At 42.4% G+C, this 20,411-nt stretch overlaps 1 protein-coding gene across 1 annotated transcript in view; it reads right to left on the minus strand.

The window, feature by feature from the left end:
* Positions 1-4,157: 4,157 nt before the first annotated feature.
* Positions 4,158-20,411, minus strand: part of phf21b (PHD finger protein 21B) — a 38,839-nt gene continuing 22,585 nt past the window's right edge. Inside the window, exons 5-14 of the mRNA XM_061959704.1 lie at positions 16,977-17,315; positions 16,778-16,900; positions 16,661-16,712; positions 16,507-16,583; positions 16,376-16,430; positions 16,184-16,206; positions 14,360-14,518; positions 12,866-12,932; positions 5,493-5,596; positions 4,158-5,418 (exon numbers count right to left, since the gene is read on the minus strand). Coding sequence (XP_061815688.1) covers positions 5,206-5,418; positions 5,493-5,596; positions 12,866-12,932; positions 14,360-14,518; positions 16,184-16,206; positions 16,376-16,430; positions 16,507-16,583; positions 16,661-16,712; positions 16,778-16,900; positions 16,977-17,315 — 1,212 coding nt within the window. The 3' untranslated portion in view covers positions 4,158-5,205. The remainder of the gene's footprint in view (positions 5,419-5,492; positions 5,597-12,865; positions 12,933-14,359; positions 14,519-16,183; positions 16,207-16,375; positions 16,431-16,506; positions 16,584-16,660; positions 16,713-16,777; positions 16,901-16,976; positions 17,316-20,411) is intronic.

Below are 20,411 nucleotides of genomic sequence, written 5' to 3' on the forward strand. Positions count from 1 at the left end.
GCCGGCACGCTGTTTGTTTGGAGAAAAAGCGGACGCTAAAGGCAGTGCCATCACGGCACGCCCTCAAAAATAAAATCGGGACAAATTCGGGAGAATGGTTGCCCCGGGAGATTTTCGGGAGGGGCACTGAAATTCGGGAATCTCCCGGAAAAATCGGGAGGGTTGGCAAGTATGCGGATAGTGTACATGAAAACTGTAAAATGGACACAACAAAACTATTTGTGTCTTTCCTTGTATGTGTGTGTGTGTTTCAAGGTTTATTTTCAGAGATGTGTGGGGTCAGAGGTCATCTGCAGGAAAGTAGTAAATGTTTGGTCTGCTGTGTGAAGGAATGTCTCGTGGAGAGAACACCCCTTGACTTTTCCACAGAATGTCGTCCATCAGAGACACACACGGGAAGTGGCCTGCCATTGTGTTATGTCATCATAACATAAGAGCAACATCATCAGTAAACTGCCACCACGTATGGCGTGGGTCACAGGTCACAGGAATTGGGCGATTCCCAACGCTGGCAACGAGCCTGCGTCACGGCCGTGGTCTTACACGACAAGGAGTCATGGCGGACGCTTGAAGATGAGGTAACAATTGGATTGTCGATAGAAACAAGCGCTTCCTTGTTGACACACATGTAATCAAATTACTGCTAACCGATACTCTTCTTTTATCCAAGGGGGTGGGGCTAATCCTGGGAATCGAAACAACGTCACATCCTGCGAGGCGTCGTTTCGTTCCGTTCCTCTACCAGTCGCGGTCTGGTTCTGATCCCAGTCAAAACCTGGCAGCCCATCGTGCTGAGTCGGCGCTCGCTGTCGAGCTCGTGGCTGAGTCGGCGTTTAGCTTTTTCCCTCCTTAGGGAAATTCCCGCCGTGACGTCGCCGTTGCTCATGGAGAACAGCAAAGGTCAAAGGTCGCGATTCACTATCCCCCCCCTCAAGATATACACTGCTATGACAGCTATTAAGTTGTTCATGTAGTCGACTGTTACTGCAAGCTGTAACCATGACAACAGGTCAGTTATTTAATAATTACACTGTACCTAAGTACTTAATAGATGATCATTACAATGTTTACCATCTTCTCCTTTCAAATGCTGAATTGCAATCAATCGAGTTAGTCCCTCCCCTTCCGCCAAGATGGGCGTTTCGAGTGCAACATCCGGGTACTTGTGCAATTAAGTGTACAAAAGTGCGCCAAAATGCACTGCAAAAAGTCAGTGTTCAAAAACCCATCCATCCATCTACTTCCGCTTATCCGAGGTCGGGTCGCGGGGGCAGCAGCCTAAGCAGGGAAGCCCAGACTTCCCTCTCCCCAGCCACTTCGTCCAGCTCTTCCCGGGGGGATCCCGAGGCGTTCCCAGGCCAGCCGGGAGACATAGTCTTCCCAACGTGTCCTGGGTCTTGCCCGTGGCCTCCTACCGGTCGGACGTGCCCTAAACACCTCCCTTTGGAAGGCGTTCGGGTGGCATCCTGACCAGATGCCCGAACCACCTCATCTGGCTCCTCTCGATGTGGAGGAGCAGCGGCTTTACTTTGAACTCCTCCCAGATGACAGAGCTTCTCACCCTATCTCTAAGGGAGAGCCCCGCCACCTTCGGCCGCTTGTACCCGTGATCTTGTCCTTTCGGTCATAACCCAAAGCTCATGACCATAGGTGAGGATGGGAACGTAGATCGACCGGTAAATTGAGAGCTTTGCCTTCCGGCTCAGCTCCTTCTTCACCAACACGGATCGATACAGCGTCCGCATTACTGAAGACGCCGCACCGATCCGCCTGTCGATCTCACGATCCACTCTTCCCTCACTCGTGAACAAGACTCCGAGGGACTTGAACTCCTCCACTTGTGGCAAGATCTCCTCCGCAACCCGGAGATGGCATTCCACCCTTTTCCGGGCGAGAACCATGGACTCGGACTTGGAGGTGCTGATTCTCATCCCAGTCGCTTCATACTCAACTGCGAACCGATCCAGCGAGAGCTGAAGATCCTGGCCAGATGAAGCCATCAGGACCACATCATCTGCAAAAAGCAGAGACCTAATCCTGCAGCCACCAAACCGGATCCCCTCAACGTCTTGACTGCGCCTAGAAATTCTGTCCATAAAAGTTACGAACAGAATCGTAGGTCATCTTCATCAAAAACAATAAAAAAAATTTGGGGTATTTTATTTGAACTAAGTAAAATTATCTGCCAATAGAACAAGAAAATTCGGCTTGTCAAGACTTTCCAAAACAAGTAAAACAAGACTTTTGTCTAGTGTACCTACCTTGTCTGCATTGTGTGGGCACGTTGGTGCCTCCTGCTTTTGAGCAGCCATCTTAAAAAAACAGCACCGCAGGAGCATCAGTGCAGCGGGTCTTTGAAGGGTCATAAAATCAAAACCGGAGCAGGTATCACAACTCTTTCACCAACTTTTAATCAGAAGGGTTCAATGTCTCTCCTGTGTTAGTTTGAAGCCGAAACAACAAACGCGCTCAGAGGAGATAATGTTTGAAGAAAGGTGACGGGTTTTTACAAAAATGTTGTGTTGAAGGGGGAATAGCAAACTTCCTGTATATTTTTGCTGGGGGTTGTCAATTTATGAAATGTAGGTCTAAGTGAGACCTACGGAGAGGTTTTCGTTTCATGTCTCTCCGACCTTCCCGGTGGGAGTTACAGGCAGTTTTGTAATTTTTTTCTTCCGAGGAGCAGTTTTTTCTCCGTTTTATTCAAAAATTGCTCTAGAGCGCAATTTTTGAATTTGGGGTTAGGTTTTTTTATTAGATGTCAGTTTTTGCCAGTCCTGATGTGTGCGTTCAGTTCGGTGAGTTTTGAAGCATGTTAAGAGGGTCAAATTACAGCTCAAAGAGGCAAAAGTGACTTTTTTTAGTCCTTTTTTGTCTTGAAGGGGGAATTGCCAACTTCCTGTTGATTTTAGCCCGAGGATATACAATTATGAAAACTAGGTGTAAGTCAGACCTACATAGAGGTTTTTGTTTCATGTCTCTCCGACCTTCCTAGTGGGAGTTAAAGGCAGTTTTGTCAGATTTTTCATCCGAGGAGCAGTTTTTTGTGCGTTTTATAAAAAAATTGCTGTAGAGCACAATTTTTAGATTTGGGGTTAGGTTTTTTCATTAGATCACAGTTTTAGCCAGTCCTGATGTGTGTGTTCAGTTTGGTGAGTTTTGAAGCATGTTAAGGGGGTCAAATTACAGCTCAAAGAGGCAAAAGTGACTGTTTTTAGTACTTTTTTGTCTTGAAGGGGGAATTGCCAACTTCCTGTTGATTGTAACCCGAGAATGTACCATTATGAAAGTTAGGTCTGAGTCAGACCTACATAGAGGATTTTGTTTCATGTCTTTCCGACCTTCCTAGTGGGAGTTACAGGCAGTCTAGTTTTTTTTTTCCTAGGGGGCGCTAGAGCGCAATTTTGATTTTTGCAGTTTGTTTTTTTTATTAAAAGACAATTTTCGCAGGTCCTGATGTGTGGGTCAAATATGGTGAGTTTTGAAGCATGTTAAGTGGGTCAAATTAGTGCTCGAAGAGGTGGCGGAAGAATAATAAAGAATAAAGAATAAAACCTTACAAATACAATAGGTCCTTATGTCCCATTGCATAAGGACTCCCTGTGGGAGTCCTTTTGCAATGGGACATTGCGGGCCCTAATTAGCTAACCTCAGTGAACTCAAAAATACCTTAAAATAAGTATATTCTCACTAATAGCAAGTGCACTTTTCTTGGTAGAAAAAAAATAAAAATCTTTTTGCTCAATATGTTGAAAAATATTCTTGCAATATGCATCATGATTTTTATTTTTTTTCATTCTTGAAGAAATTATTACTTTAAAAAAGTAGTTTTATACTTGCGAGTGTAGATGACACAGCTTTGCAACACTTGATATTCTAGTTTCAAGCATGTTTTACTCAATATAGGTCATAAAATCTCAGCAACAAGCTGTAATATCTTACGGAGATCATTTAGGACCAAAACCCTTAAAACAAGTAAAACACTCCAACATAAAATCTGCTTAGTGAGAAGAATTATCTTATCAGACAGAAAATAAGCAAATATCACCCTTATTTGAGATATTTCGTCTTACTTAGATTTCAGTTTTTGCAGCGTATACTTGCTGCAATACGCGCAGCGTCCGGCAGGTGTCAAGTGTTTTAACAGGATGCAAGACTGTTGTTGAAATGTTTATTCATGAATCTTTTTGTAAGAAGTTGGTAGAAAAAAGTCAACTACTACATTGGCATATTTAAGACAAAACCAACCACAACTAAAAGTTGGAGCTCGCCTCGTCAGCGCCTCCTGGTGGCCTCGGACACATGTATTGTTTTTGCTGCTCCGTAAAAGAATAGAAAACAACTTTTAGTGTTCTTTGTTCAAAGGTGTGCTCTAGTAAAATAGATCTGTTTCATCGCTGCACAGTTTCTCCCGGAGAAGATTCCACACCCGACCAGGACGCAGGAACGTTAAGTGTGTGAGTGTGGATATGTCTTAGGAGGTCATGAACACTTGCTTGCTATAGGGAGCGCTGCTATGCGTGGAGTGTGAGCGTGCCCGGTCAGAGGTCACATGACAAAATGAAGGCAATTTGATCGTCAGCAAGCAGGAAGACGAGCGCGTCACGCTTGCGTGTTATTGTGGCGCCTCCTGGTGGCGTGTAGAAAAGAGGCAGTGTTGATGTTTGTTGATATGACGACTTCCTGTGGACTTTTTTGGCATATAAGAGTGATTCTTATGTTTGATCTAAAGATGCACAAACTCACCACGTTCTGCTCACACACGCTTCATGTGACCAAAGCTGCTCAAAGTCACGGTGTGCACCGCATTGATGATGATGATGATGATGATGAAAACGATGAAGACGTATGTACAATGATCTCAGGCATCAATGAAAATACTAAAATGCTAATTAGTGTACTTTTCTCTTAAATACTTTCTTCTTTAGCTCTATTAATACTGAAGAGAAACAAAAAAAATAAACAACCGTGTCCTGAATTCTTTTGGCAAAAGTCAATAGCACGTGCCCGTACACGCCGCGCCACTAGGAGCGTGGCTGGGCGACTCGAGCATGTGGGACAGGAAATACGTTAAGGCCAACAACATGAATAAAAAAAGAACAAATTAAATCTCGTAAGCACTGGAGGTGTTTAGAAATACTTCTCGCTTCTTTTGTTCCACATCAGAGAAAAAAAAAAAAAAAAAGATTAAGCGCTGTGGGGGGGCTAGTTGGTGACGTCATCCTTGCCACGTTGGGTCTGGAGGGGTGTGGTCGAGGGCCCGCTTTTGATCCAGGACGGCGAGAGAAGCGAGGCGGCGACGGTGGCGGTGGTCGTCATGGTGACTTGGATGAGCTTGATGAGCGCTTTGAGGCGCTCCAGCGACGCCTGCGTGTCTCGCTGCTGCGCCGCCAGTCCGTCTCGCAGCTCCACGCAGCGCTGAGGGCAGAGTGCACGTGACGCCACAGCACACGGACAGACTTGTACGCACACGCTATCGGCAAACGTCTTACTTTGAGCGTCTTGTTGAGCTTCTTGTCCTCTTCCTCTAGATGAGCGCACTCCTTCTTCAGTTCGTTGTTTCGTCTCAGCAGACGCCGCTTCTCCTCTTGTCGCACTGTGCACACATATGCACACGCACGTTAGTGGCATGTACTCAGCTCACTCACTTACACTCACTCCCCTGAAACACCCCACTCATTCACACTACTTACTCACATTACTCATAGGGTTGTACATCTCTTTGTGATGGACGATTTGATATGCATTTCGATGCATTGTAACCCATGCATCCAAATGCATGGGTTACAATGCAATTCAAAAACGATATACAGTGGAGGCTCAATATACAAACGCCACTATTTGCGATTATTTCCGTTTACGAACCTTTACATCACGTCAAATATGCTTCTTTGTGCGAACCATGTCTCGGCGTATAAACTAGGGCTGCGATTCTTTGGGTGTCCCACGATTCGATTCAATATCGATTCTTGGGGTCAGGATTCGATTATAAATCGATTTTTTAGATTCAACGCGATTCTCGATTCAAAAACGATATTTTTCCAATTCAAAACAATTCTCTATTCATTCAATACATAGGATTTCAGCAGGATCTACCCCAGTCTGCTGACATGCAAGCAGAGTAGTAGATTTTTGTAAAAAGCTTTTATAATTGTAAAGGACAATGTTTTATCAACTGATTGCAATAATGTAAATTTGTTTTAACTATTACCGTATTTTCCGCACCATTAGCCGCACCTAAAAACCACAAATTTACTCAAAAGCTGACAGTGCGGCTATTAACCCGGTGCGCTTTATATATGGATAAATATTAAGATTCATTTTCATAAAGTTTCGTTCTCGCAACTTCGGTAAACAGCCGCCATCTTTTTTCCCGGTAGAACAGGAAGCGCTTCTTCTTCTACGCAAGCAACCGCCAAGGTAAGCACCCGCCCCCATAGAACAGGAAGCGCTTCTTCTTGTACTGTAAGCAACCACCCGCCCCCGGAAGAAGAAGAAGCGCGCGGTGCATGCTGGGATATGTGACGTTTCATTTCCATTTGTGTGTTTATGTAAAGACCCCAAAATGGCTCCTATTAAGTGTGTTGTCTGTCTAATTATAAATAATGCAGACGAGGCGTGTTAACTGAGTTCTCAACGTTTACTCACAGCGTGCTCATAACCACATTCTAACTGCCAGCATACAACGCTTCTCAGGGCTACCGCGCATGCTCGTAACTATCGTTGCATGCTGGGTAGTGTAGTTGTTATATTTGCTAGCTCATAACATCACTTTAAGAGACACGCTTACGCGCTTAATTCAATACTCGCCGTCATTCCGGGTGGATTGACAAAAGACCTCCAGCCGCTAGATATTGGTGTCAACAGGGCATTCGAAGCTAGACTGCTAACTGCGTGGGAACAATGGATGACAGAAGGCGAACACACATTCACTAAGACAGGGAGACAGCGCCAGACGACGCCAACATCTGCCAGTGGATCGTAAATGCCTGGGCAGATATTTCGGTCACAACTGTGGTCCGAGCTTTCCGGAAGGCAGGATTCACAGAACTGCTGGATAACAGTGACACTGACTCCGATGACTTCGACGAGACGGAACCGTCCATTTTGGATCTCACATTTGCCCAACTTTTCACTTCGGACACCGAAGACGAAGGATTTACGAATGAAGAATAACTTCAGAAAGTGAGCGCTATGTTTATTTTGTGTGTTGTGACATTAACGTTCGAGCAACATTATGTTGCTATTGCTCTGCACTATTTTGAATTTTACTATGTTTGTGATTGCACATTTGCGTACATTTTGGGACAGAGTTGTTAGAACGCTGGTTTTCAATATATTATTAAAGTTTGACTGACCTATCTGACTGTTTTTTTGACATTCCCTTTAGCGCAGCGTAAGCGCGGCTTATAGTCCGGGGCGGCTTATTGGTGGACAAAGTTATGAAATATGCCATTCATTGAAGGTGCGGCTAATAATCCGGTGCGCCTTATAGTGCGGAAAATACGGTAAATGGACCAAAAATAAGACTTATTTTACCTTTGTGAAAATATTGGACACAGTGTGTTGTCAAGCTTATGAGATGCGATGCAAGTGTAAGCCACTGTGACACTATTGTTCATATTTAATTTTTTTTATTTTTATAAATGTATGTAATGATGATGTTAATGAGAGATTTTTAATCACTGCTATGTTGAAATTGTTACTTATATTGATACTGTTGTTGATAATATTCATTTTTGTTTCACTACTTTTGGATTGTTCTGTGTCATGTAGGGCTGCAACAACTAATCGATTAAATCGATTAAAAATCGATTATCAAAATAGTTGGCGATTAATTTAGTCATCGATTCGTTGGAACTATGCTATGCGCAGAGGCTTTTTTCCCCCTTTTTTTTTAATAAACCTTTATTTATAAACTGCAACATTTACAAACAGCTGAGAAACAATAATCAAAATAAGTACAAAAACAGTACAAAACAGCGCCAGGGCGGCGCTGAGGCTACGTCTCATGAGGTGGAGGTAAGCTAGCCAATCATGTGTCATGTACAGCTCACGTGACGACGCCGTCTCCTTTGCGGAAACATTCAAAAAAATGGCGCAGGAAAACAGTACATGTAGTTCAGCGGAAAAACATCTTGAGGTTATTGCTTCAATGGAGAAAAGTGTACGACCTAAGTCGTCAAAAGTGTGGGAACACTTTACTTTAAAGACTTCAAAGAAGACAGTTTCCTGCAAAATGGCACGGAAGCACAACATTGCTACAAGAGCACCTGAAGAGGAAACATGTTGGAGCCATGGATGAAGGGAAGAACTCACAGTACGTAACTTTTTAAGTCCATTATGGCAACAAGCGTTCATGAGTTCAGCTTTTTTGTGAGTAACGTTAACGTTATGCCTTTGTTGCAACGCGGGGTTTGATAATGTGTCTCCGGCACATTTGACTCCGTTTTGAGAGAGAAAACACACGGTTACCAATTTGGAAATAAACGTAACGGACAGAAATATCTCAGGTTGGTTTCATAACGGATCAATGTAGCCGGGCCGATAAAGCTATATACATGTATTTAGATTTGAGTGACGCTTTAGTATAACTAAACGTTATGAAGGTGCTGGAATATTCCATGCTATTATACAGAGGCAGCCTAAAATGAATCCTTTATTATTCACAACAGAAGCGTGTACAATATCTGATTCAGTTCTGATCTGATGAGTTACATTTCTGTGTTATTATTAGTGTATGCTGCATCCCCAATGTCCAGAAAATGGTGCCAGTATGCTGTTTTTTTCAATAAAATACTGGAAAGGATAGAAATTTAATTTGTCTCTTTTATCCAATTATTAATCGATTAATCGAAGTAATAATCGACAGATTAATCGATTATTAAATTAATCATTAGTTGCAGCCCTAGTGTCATGTTTGTGTCTCCTCAATTGCTCTGTTTATTGCTGTTCTGAGTGTTGCTGGGTCGGGTTTGGTTTTGGAATTGGATTGCATTGTTATGGTATTGTTGTGTATTGTTTTGATTAATAAAAAAATAAAAATAAATAAATAAAATAAAATAAAAATATATTTCAAAAAAATCGATTTTTGAAAAATGAGAATCGATACTGAATCGTACAACGTGAGAATGGCGATTTGAATTCGAATCGATTTTTCCCCACACCCCTAGTATAAACGCATCATTCAATCAGGGGCTGCCATTTTGATGACATCACTTCCTGTACACACGGACACGGCCCCTGCGTCACATCCTGTTTACATCTTGTACACACAGGCGTGGCCATTTCAAAAAAGCTTCTACGGCAAGCGGCACATTCTGACGTGTTTTTCCACTATTTGTTGTACCTTGCGTCAGTGAGAGCTGTGTTAGCCTGTCTTTGAGATTACTTTGTGTGACTTGAAACACTTTAAATGTGTCCGAACTCTCACAATCTCGCTGTATAGCTTCAGGTCGCTAGACAACCCTTTTGAGCTAGCATTTTAGCTCGTTAACCTCCGGCTTGCGGCGCCTTCAGTTTGAGGATTTTATCAGCGAAGGGGGCTTTGTTCTGCAGAAAGTCAAATTGTGATGAGACTGAAAAAGATGCCACAATGGAACTTTATTACAGCGAAGGAGAAGGCACTACCGGGACACAAGTCGATGAAGGATCGCCTCACACTGCTATTATGTGCAAATGCTTGCAAAAGCCGTTGATCGTTTATCACTACAAAACTCCCAGAGTGTTCAACAATGCCACAAATTTTACCAGACAAGGTAAAATTATTTTCCTTTTTCAGCTTTTTATTGTAGCAACACAGTGGTTAATGTTTTGAGGCGCACCAACAACACTTGTGTGTGCGTGTTGACATTTAAGCTTTCTGTAATGTTAGTTTGATATAGATAGATAGGTATATATTAGAGATGCGCGGTTTGCGGGCACAACCGCGGAGTCCGCGGATTATCCGCGGATCGGGCGGATGAAATTAAAAAAAATTAGATTTTAAATAGATTCAGGCGGGTGGCAGTTAAACCAATTCGGAAATATATATACCGGTACATAGTTAAATGTTGTTACCCACATACGAAAAACGAGCAGGCACCTGCTGCATATGCCACAACAGAAGAAAAAAAAAAGAAAAGAGATGGACACTTTTACGGAGCGGAGAAGGGACGCCTCGCCGGGGTCCGGGACCGAGGCCCCTTCCCCCGAGAGGGCCCCACCGGGAGCCGTAGCTGAGGCGATCCGCGAGAAGGGCCCGACGCACGTCCAGGGTCACCACCGCGCCCACCGCACCGACACCCCGCCTCGTCCGCCTTCGCCGCGGCCGGCGTCACGCGCAGCAGGTAAGCAGCTTACCTGCCCGCCACCCCCGTGGCCGGGGGCTCGTAACAGGGGTCACTCCGCACGCTCCGCCCGCGCAGCTTACCTGCCCGCCACCCCCGTTGCCGGGGGCGCGTAACAGGGGTCACTCCGCGCGCAGTGCGCTCACGAAAGGGGTGGGGCTCACCCTGGTTGATATAGACAGCAGGACGGTGGCCATGGAAGTTGGAACCCGCTAAGGAGTGTGCAACAACCCACCTGCCGAATCAACTAGCCCTGAAAATGGATGGCGCTGGAGCGTCGGGCCCATACCCGGCCGTCGCCGGCAGCGAGACGCGCTTGGAGGTGCGCTCAGCGCGGCTCCCATATGATTGCGCACTGGTGTCCGTCTGGGTCGTGACAGCGTGGCACGCGAATGTCTGTGCTGCATTGGATCAGTCTCCTTTCTTTAACAGGCAAAAGCTTTATAACCTCACTAATGCCTTGCATCGTCTATATTAGATATATAACAACGGGCGGGTGCGGTTCTGATCAAATGTTAGATCGGGTGGATGGCGGATGGTTGACGACTTTCTGATGCGGTTGCGGATGAAATAATTGCCTATCCGCGCATCTCTAGTATATATATATCCATCCATCTATTTTTCTGACGCTTGTCGCTCTCGAGGTACTGGAGCCAATCCTAGCCGCATTCGGGCGGAAGGCGGGGTACACCCTGGACAAGTCGCCACCCCATCACAGGGCCAACACAGATAGACAGACAACATTCACACTCACATTCACACACTAGGGTCAACTTAGCGTTGCCAATCAACCTATCCACAGGTGCATGTCTTTGGAGGTGGGGGGAAGTCAGAGAGAACATGCAAACTTCATGCAGTAACCCCTGTGCTGAAAGATATCTGTGAAGACATTAAATATTTTACTTAAAAAAAAAAAAAAAAAAATAGGGACTTGTGTTGAGGCTAGAACCAATTATCAATGTTTACATTGATTCTTATGGAAACTCTGCTTCACTATAAGAACTCTTCGATTCACGATCCATGTTCAAGAACCAATTTGTGAATTGAGGTTCCACTGTATTTTAAAAACATAATATGATATAGTGTATGAATGACTCGATTCTACAGTTAGTATTTGTTGATAAACATTCTTTTTTACAGCACAAAAGAACAAAAACATTCATTCCTGTGTATATGTTACTCATGTTAGAGGATAAATAGTTAGGACCTTGGCACCAAGCGCTCAGGCCAGATCTGTCCAGTCTAAGTCTATGAGCATGAACTGATGAATACTCCTCAGATGAGGCCAAACGTCTTCTAAGACAAACTTAACAGTCTACTGATCCGTTGAATGCCATGAGAATAACAATAACCTGGATGAATGAGAACACCCATAGACAACATTCCTCTTCAAATATAAAAAAATGCACATTCTATAAAAGTTACATGCTTACAGTATTTTCTAATTTGTAATACACAACATAAATCCCCACAGATACTGTCAGGCACAGATAAAGTAAAAAGTCAACAGAATCACATGTCAAAAATACTTTTTTTAGACTAGGGCCAAAAACAGACTTGGCTGAATGAACATATTTTTGTTTGATGGGATGGTACAGATAATATTAAATTTAATGTATAAAATATCAGAACAGAAGTCTTGGCCTTCAGTCCCATGAATACAAATACAATATCAAGTGTACTTCAGAGCTGCTCTGCATATCTTACAAATTCGGTCAACTTGTCAAAAGTTTTCAGATGTAATTTAACCCTGTTGATACGATGTATGAGGACATGTTGATTCTGGAGGTCCTAAATCAACGAACATATTGTCAGGCATATCCTCGCCAGCTATTTGGGGACCTCACTGGGGTGGGGGTAACAGGGGGTGTGTTCAAAGCTTGCCAGTTGTTACTGCTGTGTTGTTGGCTACAAATACAAAAATAAAATAGTCGTTCTGCAAGGCAAAACTGTCATCTTTTCCACAAGTCAAGTCAAGTCAGTGGGTATTGACGGACGGCAAAGCATGGAGATGGTCCGCTGTGTTGCTGTTCAGCAGGCGTTATGTACCTCGTGAAAATCTGGGGTCATTCTTTCGCGGGCAGCCCTGGCTCTCACGCTGATTTAAAGATAAACTGTCAAATGATTGCTACTTTCACGTGCAGCGGGTCCATGTTACATCCATTCTCGTCTTCAGTCACGTAAGCAAGCGTGAGAATCTTTTGCGGAAAGCCATGGCTGTTGCGTTGTTTTAAAGACAAAAACCATCAACTGATCTTTATTTTGTCGCGACACCCGATTTTATATTTCTATACTCGATTAATCTTAAGATTCACAACTGATTCACATCAAATGAGATGGCTGCTACCGACAAAGCCGAATCACTCACTTGTCTAACCAGATATCCTGTCGCATCGGTTTATCCATAACAACCCTAGTTACTCACCTCCCTCACTCACTCACCTCATGCAAATTACTCACTCACTCACCTCCCTGCTCCCCCTCAGTCCCTTACCTCACTCAAATTATTCACCTCACTCACCCACTCTTTCACTCACCTGTCTTATGTGTGACGTAAGACTGCACAAAGTTGTGAGGCCACGACATGTTCTCCTTATTCAGTACCTAAAGACAAAACGTTCAAATCATGAAGCCATACAAATATTTTCAAATTAAATGATGGAGAATAAAACATTTAAAAACAATAATGTGAAAGATGTTACATGTTACATCGTTCATGATACAGTATATGTCTTGCATATTTGTCAGTCTTTAGTGTAGATCAAAAATACTTTGAATTAAATAAATGATTTAATTAAAATGATTTGAACAGATATTCATTAAGGGTTTTGCTATTGTGACAAATACAGTATGTCATCTGTCACATGACAACCACTTTAAGTAGGGTCAGACTTAGGCTTTGTGTGGCCCTAAATAACATTTGGTTTGTGTCACCAGCTTGGTCTTTAATAATACGTATTTATTATTATTATTATTATGATAATTATTATTAGACCCCTAAAGGGCCTCCACCCTAAACCTAGCGTCACCACCCCACATACACATTCGGTAGTTTTACATGCACAAAAAAACTAATGCTTCACTAAATTTGGTTTAAACAATGGGATTAACATATCAGGTTGATGTTATTGTAAACAAGTTTCCTCTTGCATGTATACAATCCCATCTATCCAACCATCACTGTATCTCTACGCACCTGTGTGTCTACCCAATGTGATAACCCCGAAGCACAGTAGATGGCGCACTTCATGATCAGAAATGTCTTAAACCAATAATATTTCTCATCAAGCACTTAAAGCAGTGGCGTTATTAGGCCTTTTTAAGTGGGCTAAAAGTTACCAAAGATAGTCTTAAACCCCCCTAAATTGTTTGGTACCGTTATATTTTTTATTTTTTAAAGTTGTTTATTGGTTGTTGTTTTTTTTACAAAATAGTGCTGACAAATTCGATATAAAGCAGCCAGAATGTGAATTTTAATAATTATACAGCCTGTCATTATTCACTTAAATATGATCAGGGTAGTGTAGTGTAGTGATTAGCTGATTCATGTAGGATTATAATTAGTGGACAATATCCTAATAATACATCACCATTATAATTGTTATCACGAGTGCATCTACTGGGGTTTAAGCCTCCTCCATCCGTAAAAACTAGCAACGCCTCTGTTTCGAACTTTAATCAAGGTTTCTTGAACAAGTACGTCTTATGGGATGCAAAAGTGAAACTAAAACATAACTTTGTCCATATATTTTTATTATTATTTATGTCTTACTATTATGACATCGTCTTTTATAACTGACAGATTTATATGAAAGAATAAAATCTTCAAATATTTACAAAAGCCGAGACCATGACCCTACCCCGCTAGTGGTTGTGGCTCTAAACACCTGCATAGAGTGTTTATGCGACGGGCAAGCTCTGATTTTATAATGTTTCCAATATGTCACATAGAAACAAAGTTGTAAAGAACACATTTGAAGTCTTCTTTCGGGTTCATAATGACAATAGTAACACGCTAAAAGTTCTACTACCTTCTTCTGGCACTTAGGGCAGTACCAGGGGCCCCTTGGGGGCGTCTTGAGGGGCGGCTGGAGGCAGTCGGGATGGAAAGCTCGGGGGCAGTTGTGACACGGCTGCAGCTCGCCGTCCTCTTTGCACACGGCACAGTGCTCGTCATGCTCCACATCATCCTGCAGAAAGAACGCCACGCTAACGTTACTCTCCTTACGCAACAGCGTACAGGAAGTATGAGCTAACAAAGCGACAGACAACAGCACAAGCACAGCTTTCAACAGGGAGCATTTGGGTGGCCATCTCCACAAAACCATAGCGACAGTCCGTGTAGGAACTGCGTGTGTATGCTGAAGAGCTCAAGTTGTACGGAAAATATATGCTATTCGCGGCAACTTTTGGAACGTGAAAAACAAATAGCTGGAAGGTTTTGATGTTGAAATGTATGTCGCAATATCCTAAATGAGATCAACGTTTTCATCTTAGAATTGGTTACAAAAAAGATATATATCTATCTCCTGTTATTTTCATAGGAATTTATGGGAGTATTTTAGATTGCGTCCATAGTAAGGATGCGCTGATCAATTGACGACCGTTCAGTATTTGCAGGTTTTTGTGAAAAAGTATGTGATTGGTCAATGCAGATCACAAAAGCCTCTTCCCTCTTGCAGATCCTTTTTTTTCGGGTATCTTGGCTGACAGAAGCGGCTAGCAGCTAACTGTTAATGTCCATACTCATTTTGTAGCCGCTCCCCTATATTAATATTCCTCTATTGTCGAAAATAAACTGCATTTCTTAGTCTGCTAAGTCTCACTGGAGGACGAGGCTAAAGATGTTGCACACTTGAGTACAAAAAATCAGGATCAGAAATGTTAATAATTAAACTAGCCACAAAGCAATTTAAAAAAAACAAGAAATAAAGTTAAGTTTAAGAAGTGTAGGAGGAACTGCGTTACAACAGAAAGTAAGCAGCCATTAACAGGAAATCAACAAAGATTTTAATAAGAGTCTAGAGAGGAGATAACAGAATGGTGCTCTGTTACTCGATCCATAAATCAGTGCTAACCAAGGGTAGTATAAGTGAATTATATTTATATAGCGCTTTTTCTCTAGTGACTCAAAGCACTTTACATAGTGAAACCCATTATCTAAGTTACATTTAAACCAGTGTGGGTGGCACTGGGAGCAGGTGGGTAAAGTGTCTTGCCCAAGGACACAACGGCAGTGACTAGGATGGCAGAAGCGGGGATCGAACCTGGAACCCTCAAGTTGCTGGCACGGCCGCTCTACCAACCGAGCTATACCGGCCCCATAAGTATATGATCGATACTTGAATGACTAAATAGATATTTTTATTTTCACAAAATATTTTTTGGTCAATTTTAATAATGTTTACAAACTCAGGAAATAGTTTCCTGGACACAGGAGGATTTTGAGGGCAAAACCCAAAATATTTAAAATACTAGTAGATGGTAGTTTTTTCTTTGGTTTAGTTATTGTGTCACAATCATATGTAATACAAGAGAATAAGGAACTAGTTTGAATGTGAAGATAATATTGTTAAAGTGTCAATAACACTTACCATAAATACATTACAAATTTACAGTAAATGCAAGTGATCGATATTGGCCGATCTCACTCATGGATGATCAGTATCGGAATCAGCAGCATAAAACTTGGATCTCTAGTCCATAGATATCCATCGTTTCACAAATGATCCCGACATATTAATGTTGGAATTATTTCAATGTGTTAAAGTGTGGAAGTGGAATAAGAATACAAAAAAGAAGAGTAACATACGTGTCTTCAGCATTCACACAACTACAAGCGCCATGTGACCTACCTTCCAGCAGAATTCCTCAGAGTCTAGCATGTGGATGGAAGCAGAGCACACGTTAGCAGCAACAGACAAGCGCACACGTTAAAAGCCATGCAGCAAGCTAATGATGGTGTTCGTAAAATCGTTAGTAAAAAGACATGATAAATATGTTCATTAAATGAATGTTATACTGTTGTTGCTGCTTGTTGGTTTTACCTCGTGCTGACAGGAAGAGCGAGCTGCTCAGGTAATGGGACGTCAGACGTTTGCGCTGTGGGCAAACAAACGAGCCTGAGTCAGGGTGGACAAGACGATCAAGACAATAAAACGACAGGAAGGACAAGTACCTCTGGTTCAAAGAGGCCGCTGTAGGCAGGGTTGGCTGTGCTCCGCCTCTTCCTCTCCTGTCTCTTCATCTGGATCTCTACTTATAGCAAAAAGATGGCTGTTAAAAATTGGCTCGCAGCCCACAGACAAAGAAACGCTGACACTGCACGTCACCTTCCAGGTGCTCGTTGGTGACGAGGCCCAGGGAGACCATGAAGGAGATTTTCTGTCAAAGACATGACGTTAGTGGCATACGGACACTTCCTGTTGCTCACTTCCTGTTCACCTCACCTCTGCATCCTCTTCCTCCTTGTGAGGCGTGGAGCTGGGAGCAGAGGGGGCTTCTTGGGATGGGAGTGTGGAGGGCTGGGAGCCCTCACTGCAGCTGGGGGCTTGAGGCTGGATGATGATCACCTGATTGAACGCACCCACACACACTTTTTTTACATCATGTTGTGAACAATCAATCAAAACAACGAGAGTTGCATACTTTGACAGCCTCGCTGACCGCCGACACGCCGTTCGCCGTGGTGGGAGAGGCTGCGATGATGGCGTAGGCCACACCGGGTCCCGCTGATGCGTGCTGGGAGGGGCTGCTGGAATTGGCGTTGCTCGGTAGGCTAAGGGGCGCAGCCATAAGCGGAGACGCGGCGTCGTTCTGGCCATTTGTGTGGTGGTCAGGACTGAGCGTGCAGTTCGGGGTGGGCAAGGTGGGGCCCAGGTTCTTGGGACTGGGCACAGAGGTGGTCCTTGGCTGGCTGACAAACTGGGGGGGCTCCTGGCAAGGACTGTGGGGAAGGCTGTTGGGAATCTGGGTCTTTGGCCTGACCTGAATCCAGATGAACAACAATATGTATAAGAAGTAACTTTATGAAATTGAGTGAGTAAAGAAACAGCACAGACAAATGTTTATAACTATACAATCAAATACATAAATCAACACTTCAATGTTTCAACCATTTCATTGGCTCTTCAATGTGTCAGTCATCATTAAAGGGGAACTGCACTTTCTTGGGGGAAATGTTGCCTATCATTCACAATCCTTATAAGACAAGAACACATGTGTTTTAATTTTTTTATTGGCCGTGCAATAAGATGGCGACTTGTCCAGGGTGTGCCCGGACTTCCGCCCGAGTGCAGCTGAGATAGGCTACAGCGCCCAGTGACAAGCGGTAGAAGATGGATGGATGCATTCTAACTCATAAATAAACGCTAGCAAAAGTAATCTAACAATAGAGCCAATGGGGTTCGGTCCATGCCGCCTATGAAGCGCATCCAAAAACCTCCATCAACGTTAAGTATATATGTAATGTAGTAATAGGCACATTCATAATAACATGTCATATTTATGTATTTTTGTGATTTTAAGCATACGATGCAACAATCGTTTTTCCCTATAAAAACTGCTAATCATGGCAGACTGCATGGGAGTCAACAACTACTTTGAATGGTCCAGAACCTTATATTTTTAAGCTTGAATATAAGGAGAATTAGCTACAAGTTATAGAAGCTGCGTGCTAAACAGATCCAGCTTCAGTGACACACAAAGCATCACGCAGCAGTATTTTGCTGAACAAGAAATACAAATTCTGAAAATAAAACAATCACTCACTGTACAATGTCTGCTCTCCCTGGGATGCCGACTAATGGGATGTTCATATCTTCCTAATTAGATGAAGAATTATCACGCAGGTTAAAAAAAAAGAATGTTGCCACAAACAAGCGTTTTAATCGTGCCTTTCTCGCCATCTCCAGGTCTAAGTTGAATGTCAAAATTGACCAACTTCTGGGTTTATGGCAACAACCTGCTGTACAAGTTGAAGGCATGATTTACAACCTATAAATAACTTTTAAACAATTCAGAGGCGATGTAGCAGATCAATATGTCAACACAGTAGCTACATAAGCTAGTTAGCTCTCTGTGATCACAAAGTGGCTAAAAGTATTTCATCTACGTTAGCGCTTAGAATACAATATCACTAATACTTGGTTAATATTCCGGTCACAAGATGTAAATGGAGTATATTTGGAGGTTTTTGGATGCTTTTGGATGGTTTTAGGGGGGCAGTAAAGTCCTCTCATCTCAATTGTTAGCCACCTCATACTTGTCGTATTTTACGACTGAGAATGCAAGAAAAGAAAAACGTTTGTGTTCTTGTCTTACATAGGGATTGTAAACGATAGGCAACATTCCAAAAAAAGTGCAGTTTAAGCTTGTATGTAACAAGCCTTAGCTACATACAAAAAAGTGGGGATGGTACTTTTTAATGGGCAATTTCACCATAACAGACATGTAAACAGTTTTTTATTAGGTCAAGTGAGGTGTCAGTTAAACATTCACAGTTCATTAGGTAGTGAGAAGTGGCTAATGCATCTATGCTAACCGAGTTTACAATCAGGACCTGGAGACCCGGTCCAGGCCCTATCTCACAATAAAAACAATCCTTTAAAAAAAAAAAATCCTGAAACCACCGGATCACCCCCAAAAGCTGATCACTTGTTTCTAATCCCATTTCTGACATTTCCTGAAAGTTCCATCAAAAACTGCCTATAACATCTTGAGTTATGTTGCTAACTAACTAAACAGACAACAAACTCCAGTGAATACATAACTTCCTGGCAGAAGTAAATATGCACATTTGATGAAAAACATGGAAGATGGAATACTGCAAGCTTCCAATTTCAATTATGTTTGCGACGAGTCTTATATTTGTGTTCATGGAGCCTGCAGTTGTAATTGTATGCTGGAATAATGTATAGAACTCCAAGCTCAGCAAAATAAGCTTCCCAATGATCTACGCAAATAGTGGGGTGGTGGTAAACAGGAGAAGAGGCCATGGCCTGCTACCTACAGTATGTAATTTTATTCCTATTTATGCAATCATTTTTTTGGATTCATTGTATTTATGTATGTGTAATTTCACAATTTTTTTCAGCCTGATGACTGCACAAACCATTTATGTCTTATTACATTCTCTATTCTTAGAAAAAGCTAATAATTGAACACCTTATCAATAATTGCTGAAATATAGAAAAGTGGTAGGATGAAATAAGCTCTACTTTTTTCTACACCTTTTTAGATGTGTTCATTTGTGTAAACATGTGGTGCTATTCAATATAACTAATTAAATACAAATACTACACTGTTGTCTTAGGCCATGTCCGCACGAACACGGAGAGTTTCAAAAATGCATATTTGGGGTTAAAACGATCTCCATCCACACAAGAGTAGTTTCAAAACTGTCTATGTCTACACACAAACGCATATACCTGCTGTCATGCACATTTTGTCCCATAAGAAGCCTGAAAAAGCAGCAACAGCTGACTTGGTGGCATTATACCTCCTTTATGTTAATTTTGATATACTAGACGTACAATGACATGTACATTATCTTTAAAACCAGCCTGCACTTACACAGAGCCCTGGGGACATTGTGTATCTTTTTTTCCAGTGTTTAAGGCGTGCATGCACGCCTGTACTGCTGAAACACAACACTCATAGAATTATAACATGTTCAGCAACATGGTGATAAATCGCATTTGCAGTGAAGTGTACATTATTTCTAAAATTAGCACAACTAACGAGCCAAGGAAACGTTTTCAGTGCCTATATAAAGCGCATGGACGTGCATCTGCCGCTGCAAAACTCCCGTGGAATTATAAAACATTTAATCATCGATGTAGTGGTACATAACATGTGCAATGAAGTGTATATCTTTAACAGCAGTACACACTACAAGGAGGACGCTACATCATGTTTTTTTTAGTTGCAAGGTCGCTTTTTAGACGCGTGTACGTTCGCGCCTGTTTCCATCTACAAAAATGGAAGCAACACATGAAAGTTGACTTTATGATTTGTCGTTAAATAAGGACTAAAAACATAAGATAATGTTGCACCTTTCTTATGATACAGATCAAAAAGTGT

The sequence above is a fragment of the Nerophis lumbriciformis genome, linkage group LG05, assembly GCF_033978685.3.
Source record: "Nerophis lumbriciformis linkage group LG05, RoL_Nlum_v2.1, whole genome shotgun sequence".
Taxonomy (NCBI): domain Eukaryota; kingdom Metazoa; phylum Chordata; class Actinopteri; order Syngnathiformes; family Syngnathidae; genus Nerophis; species Nerophis lumbriciformis.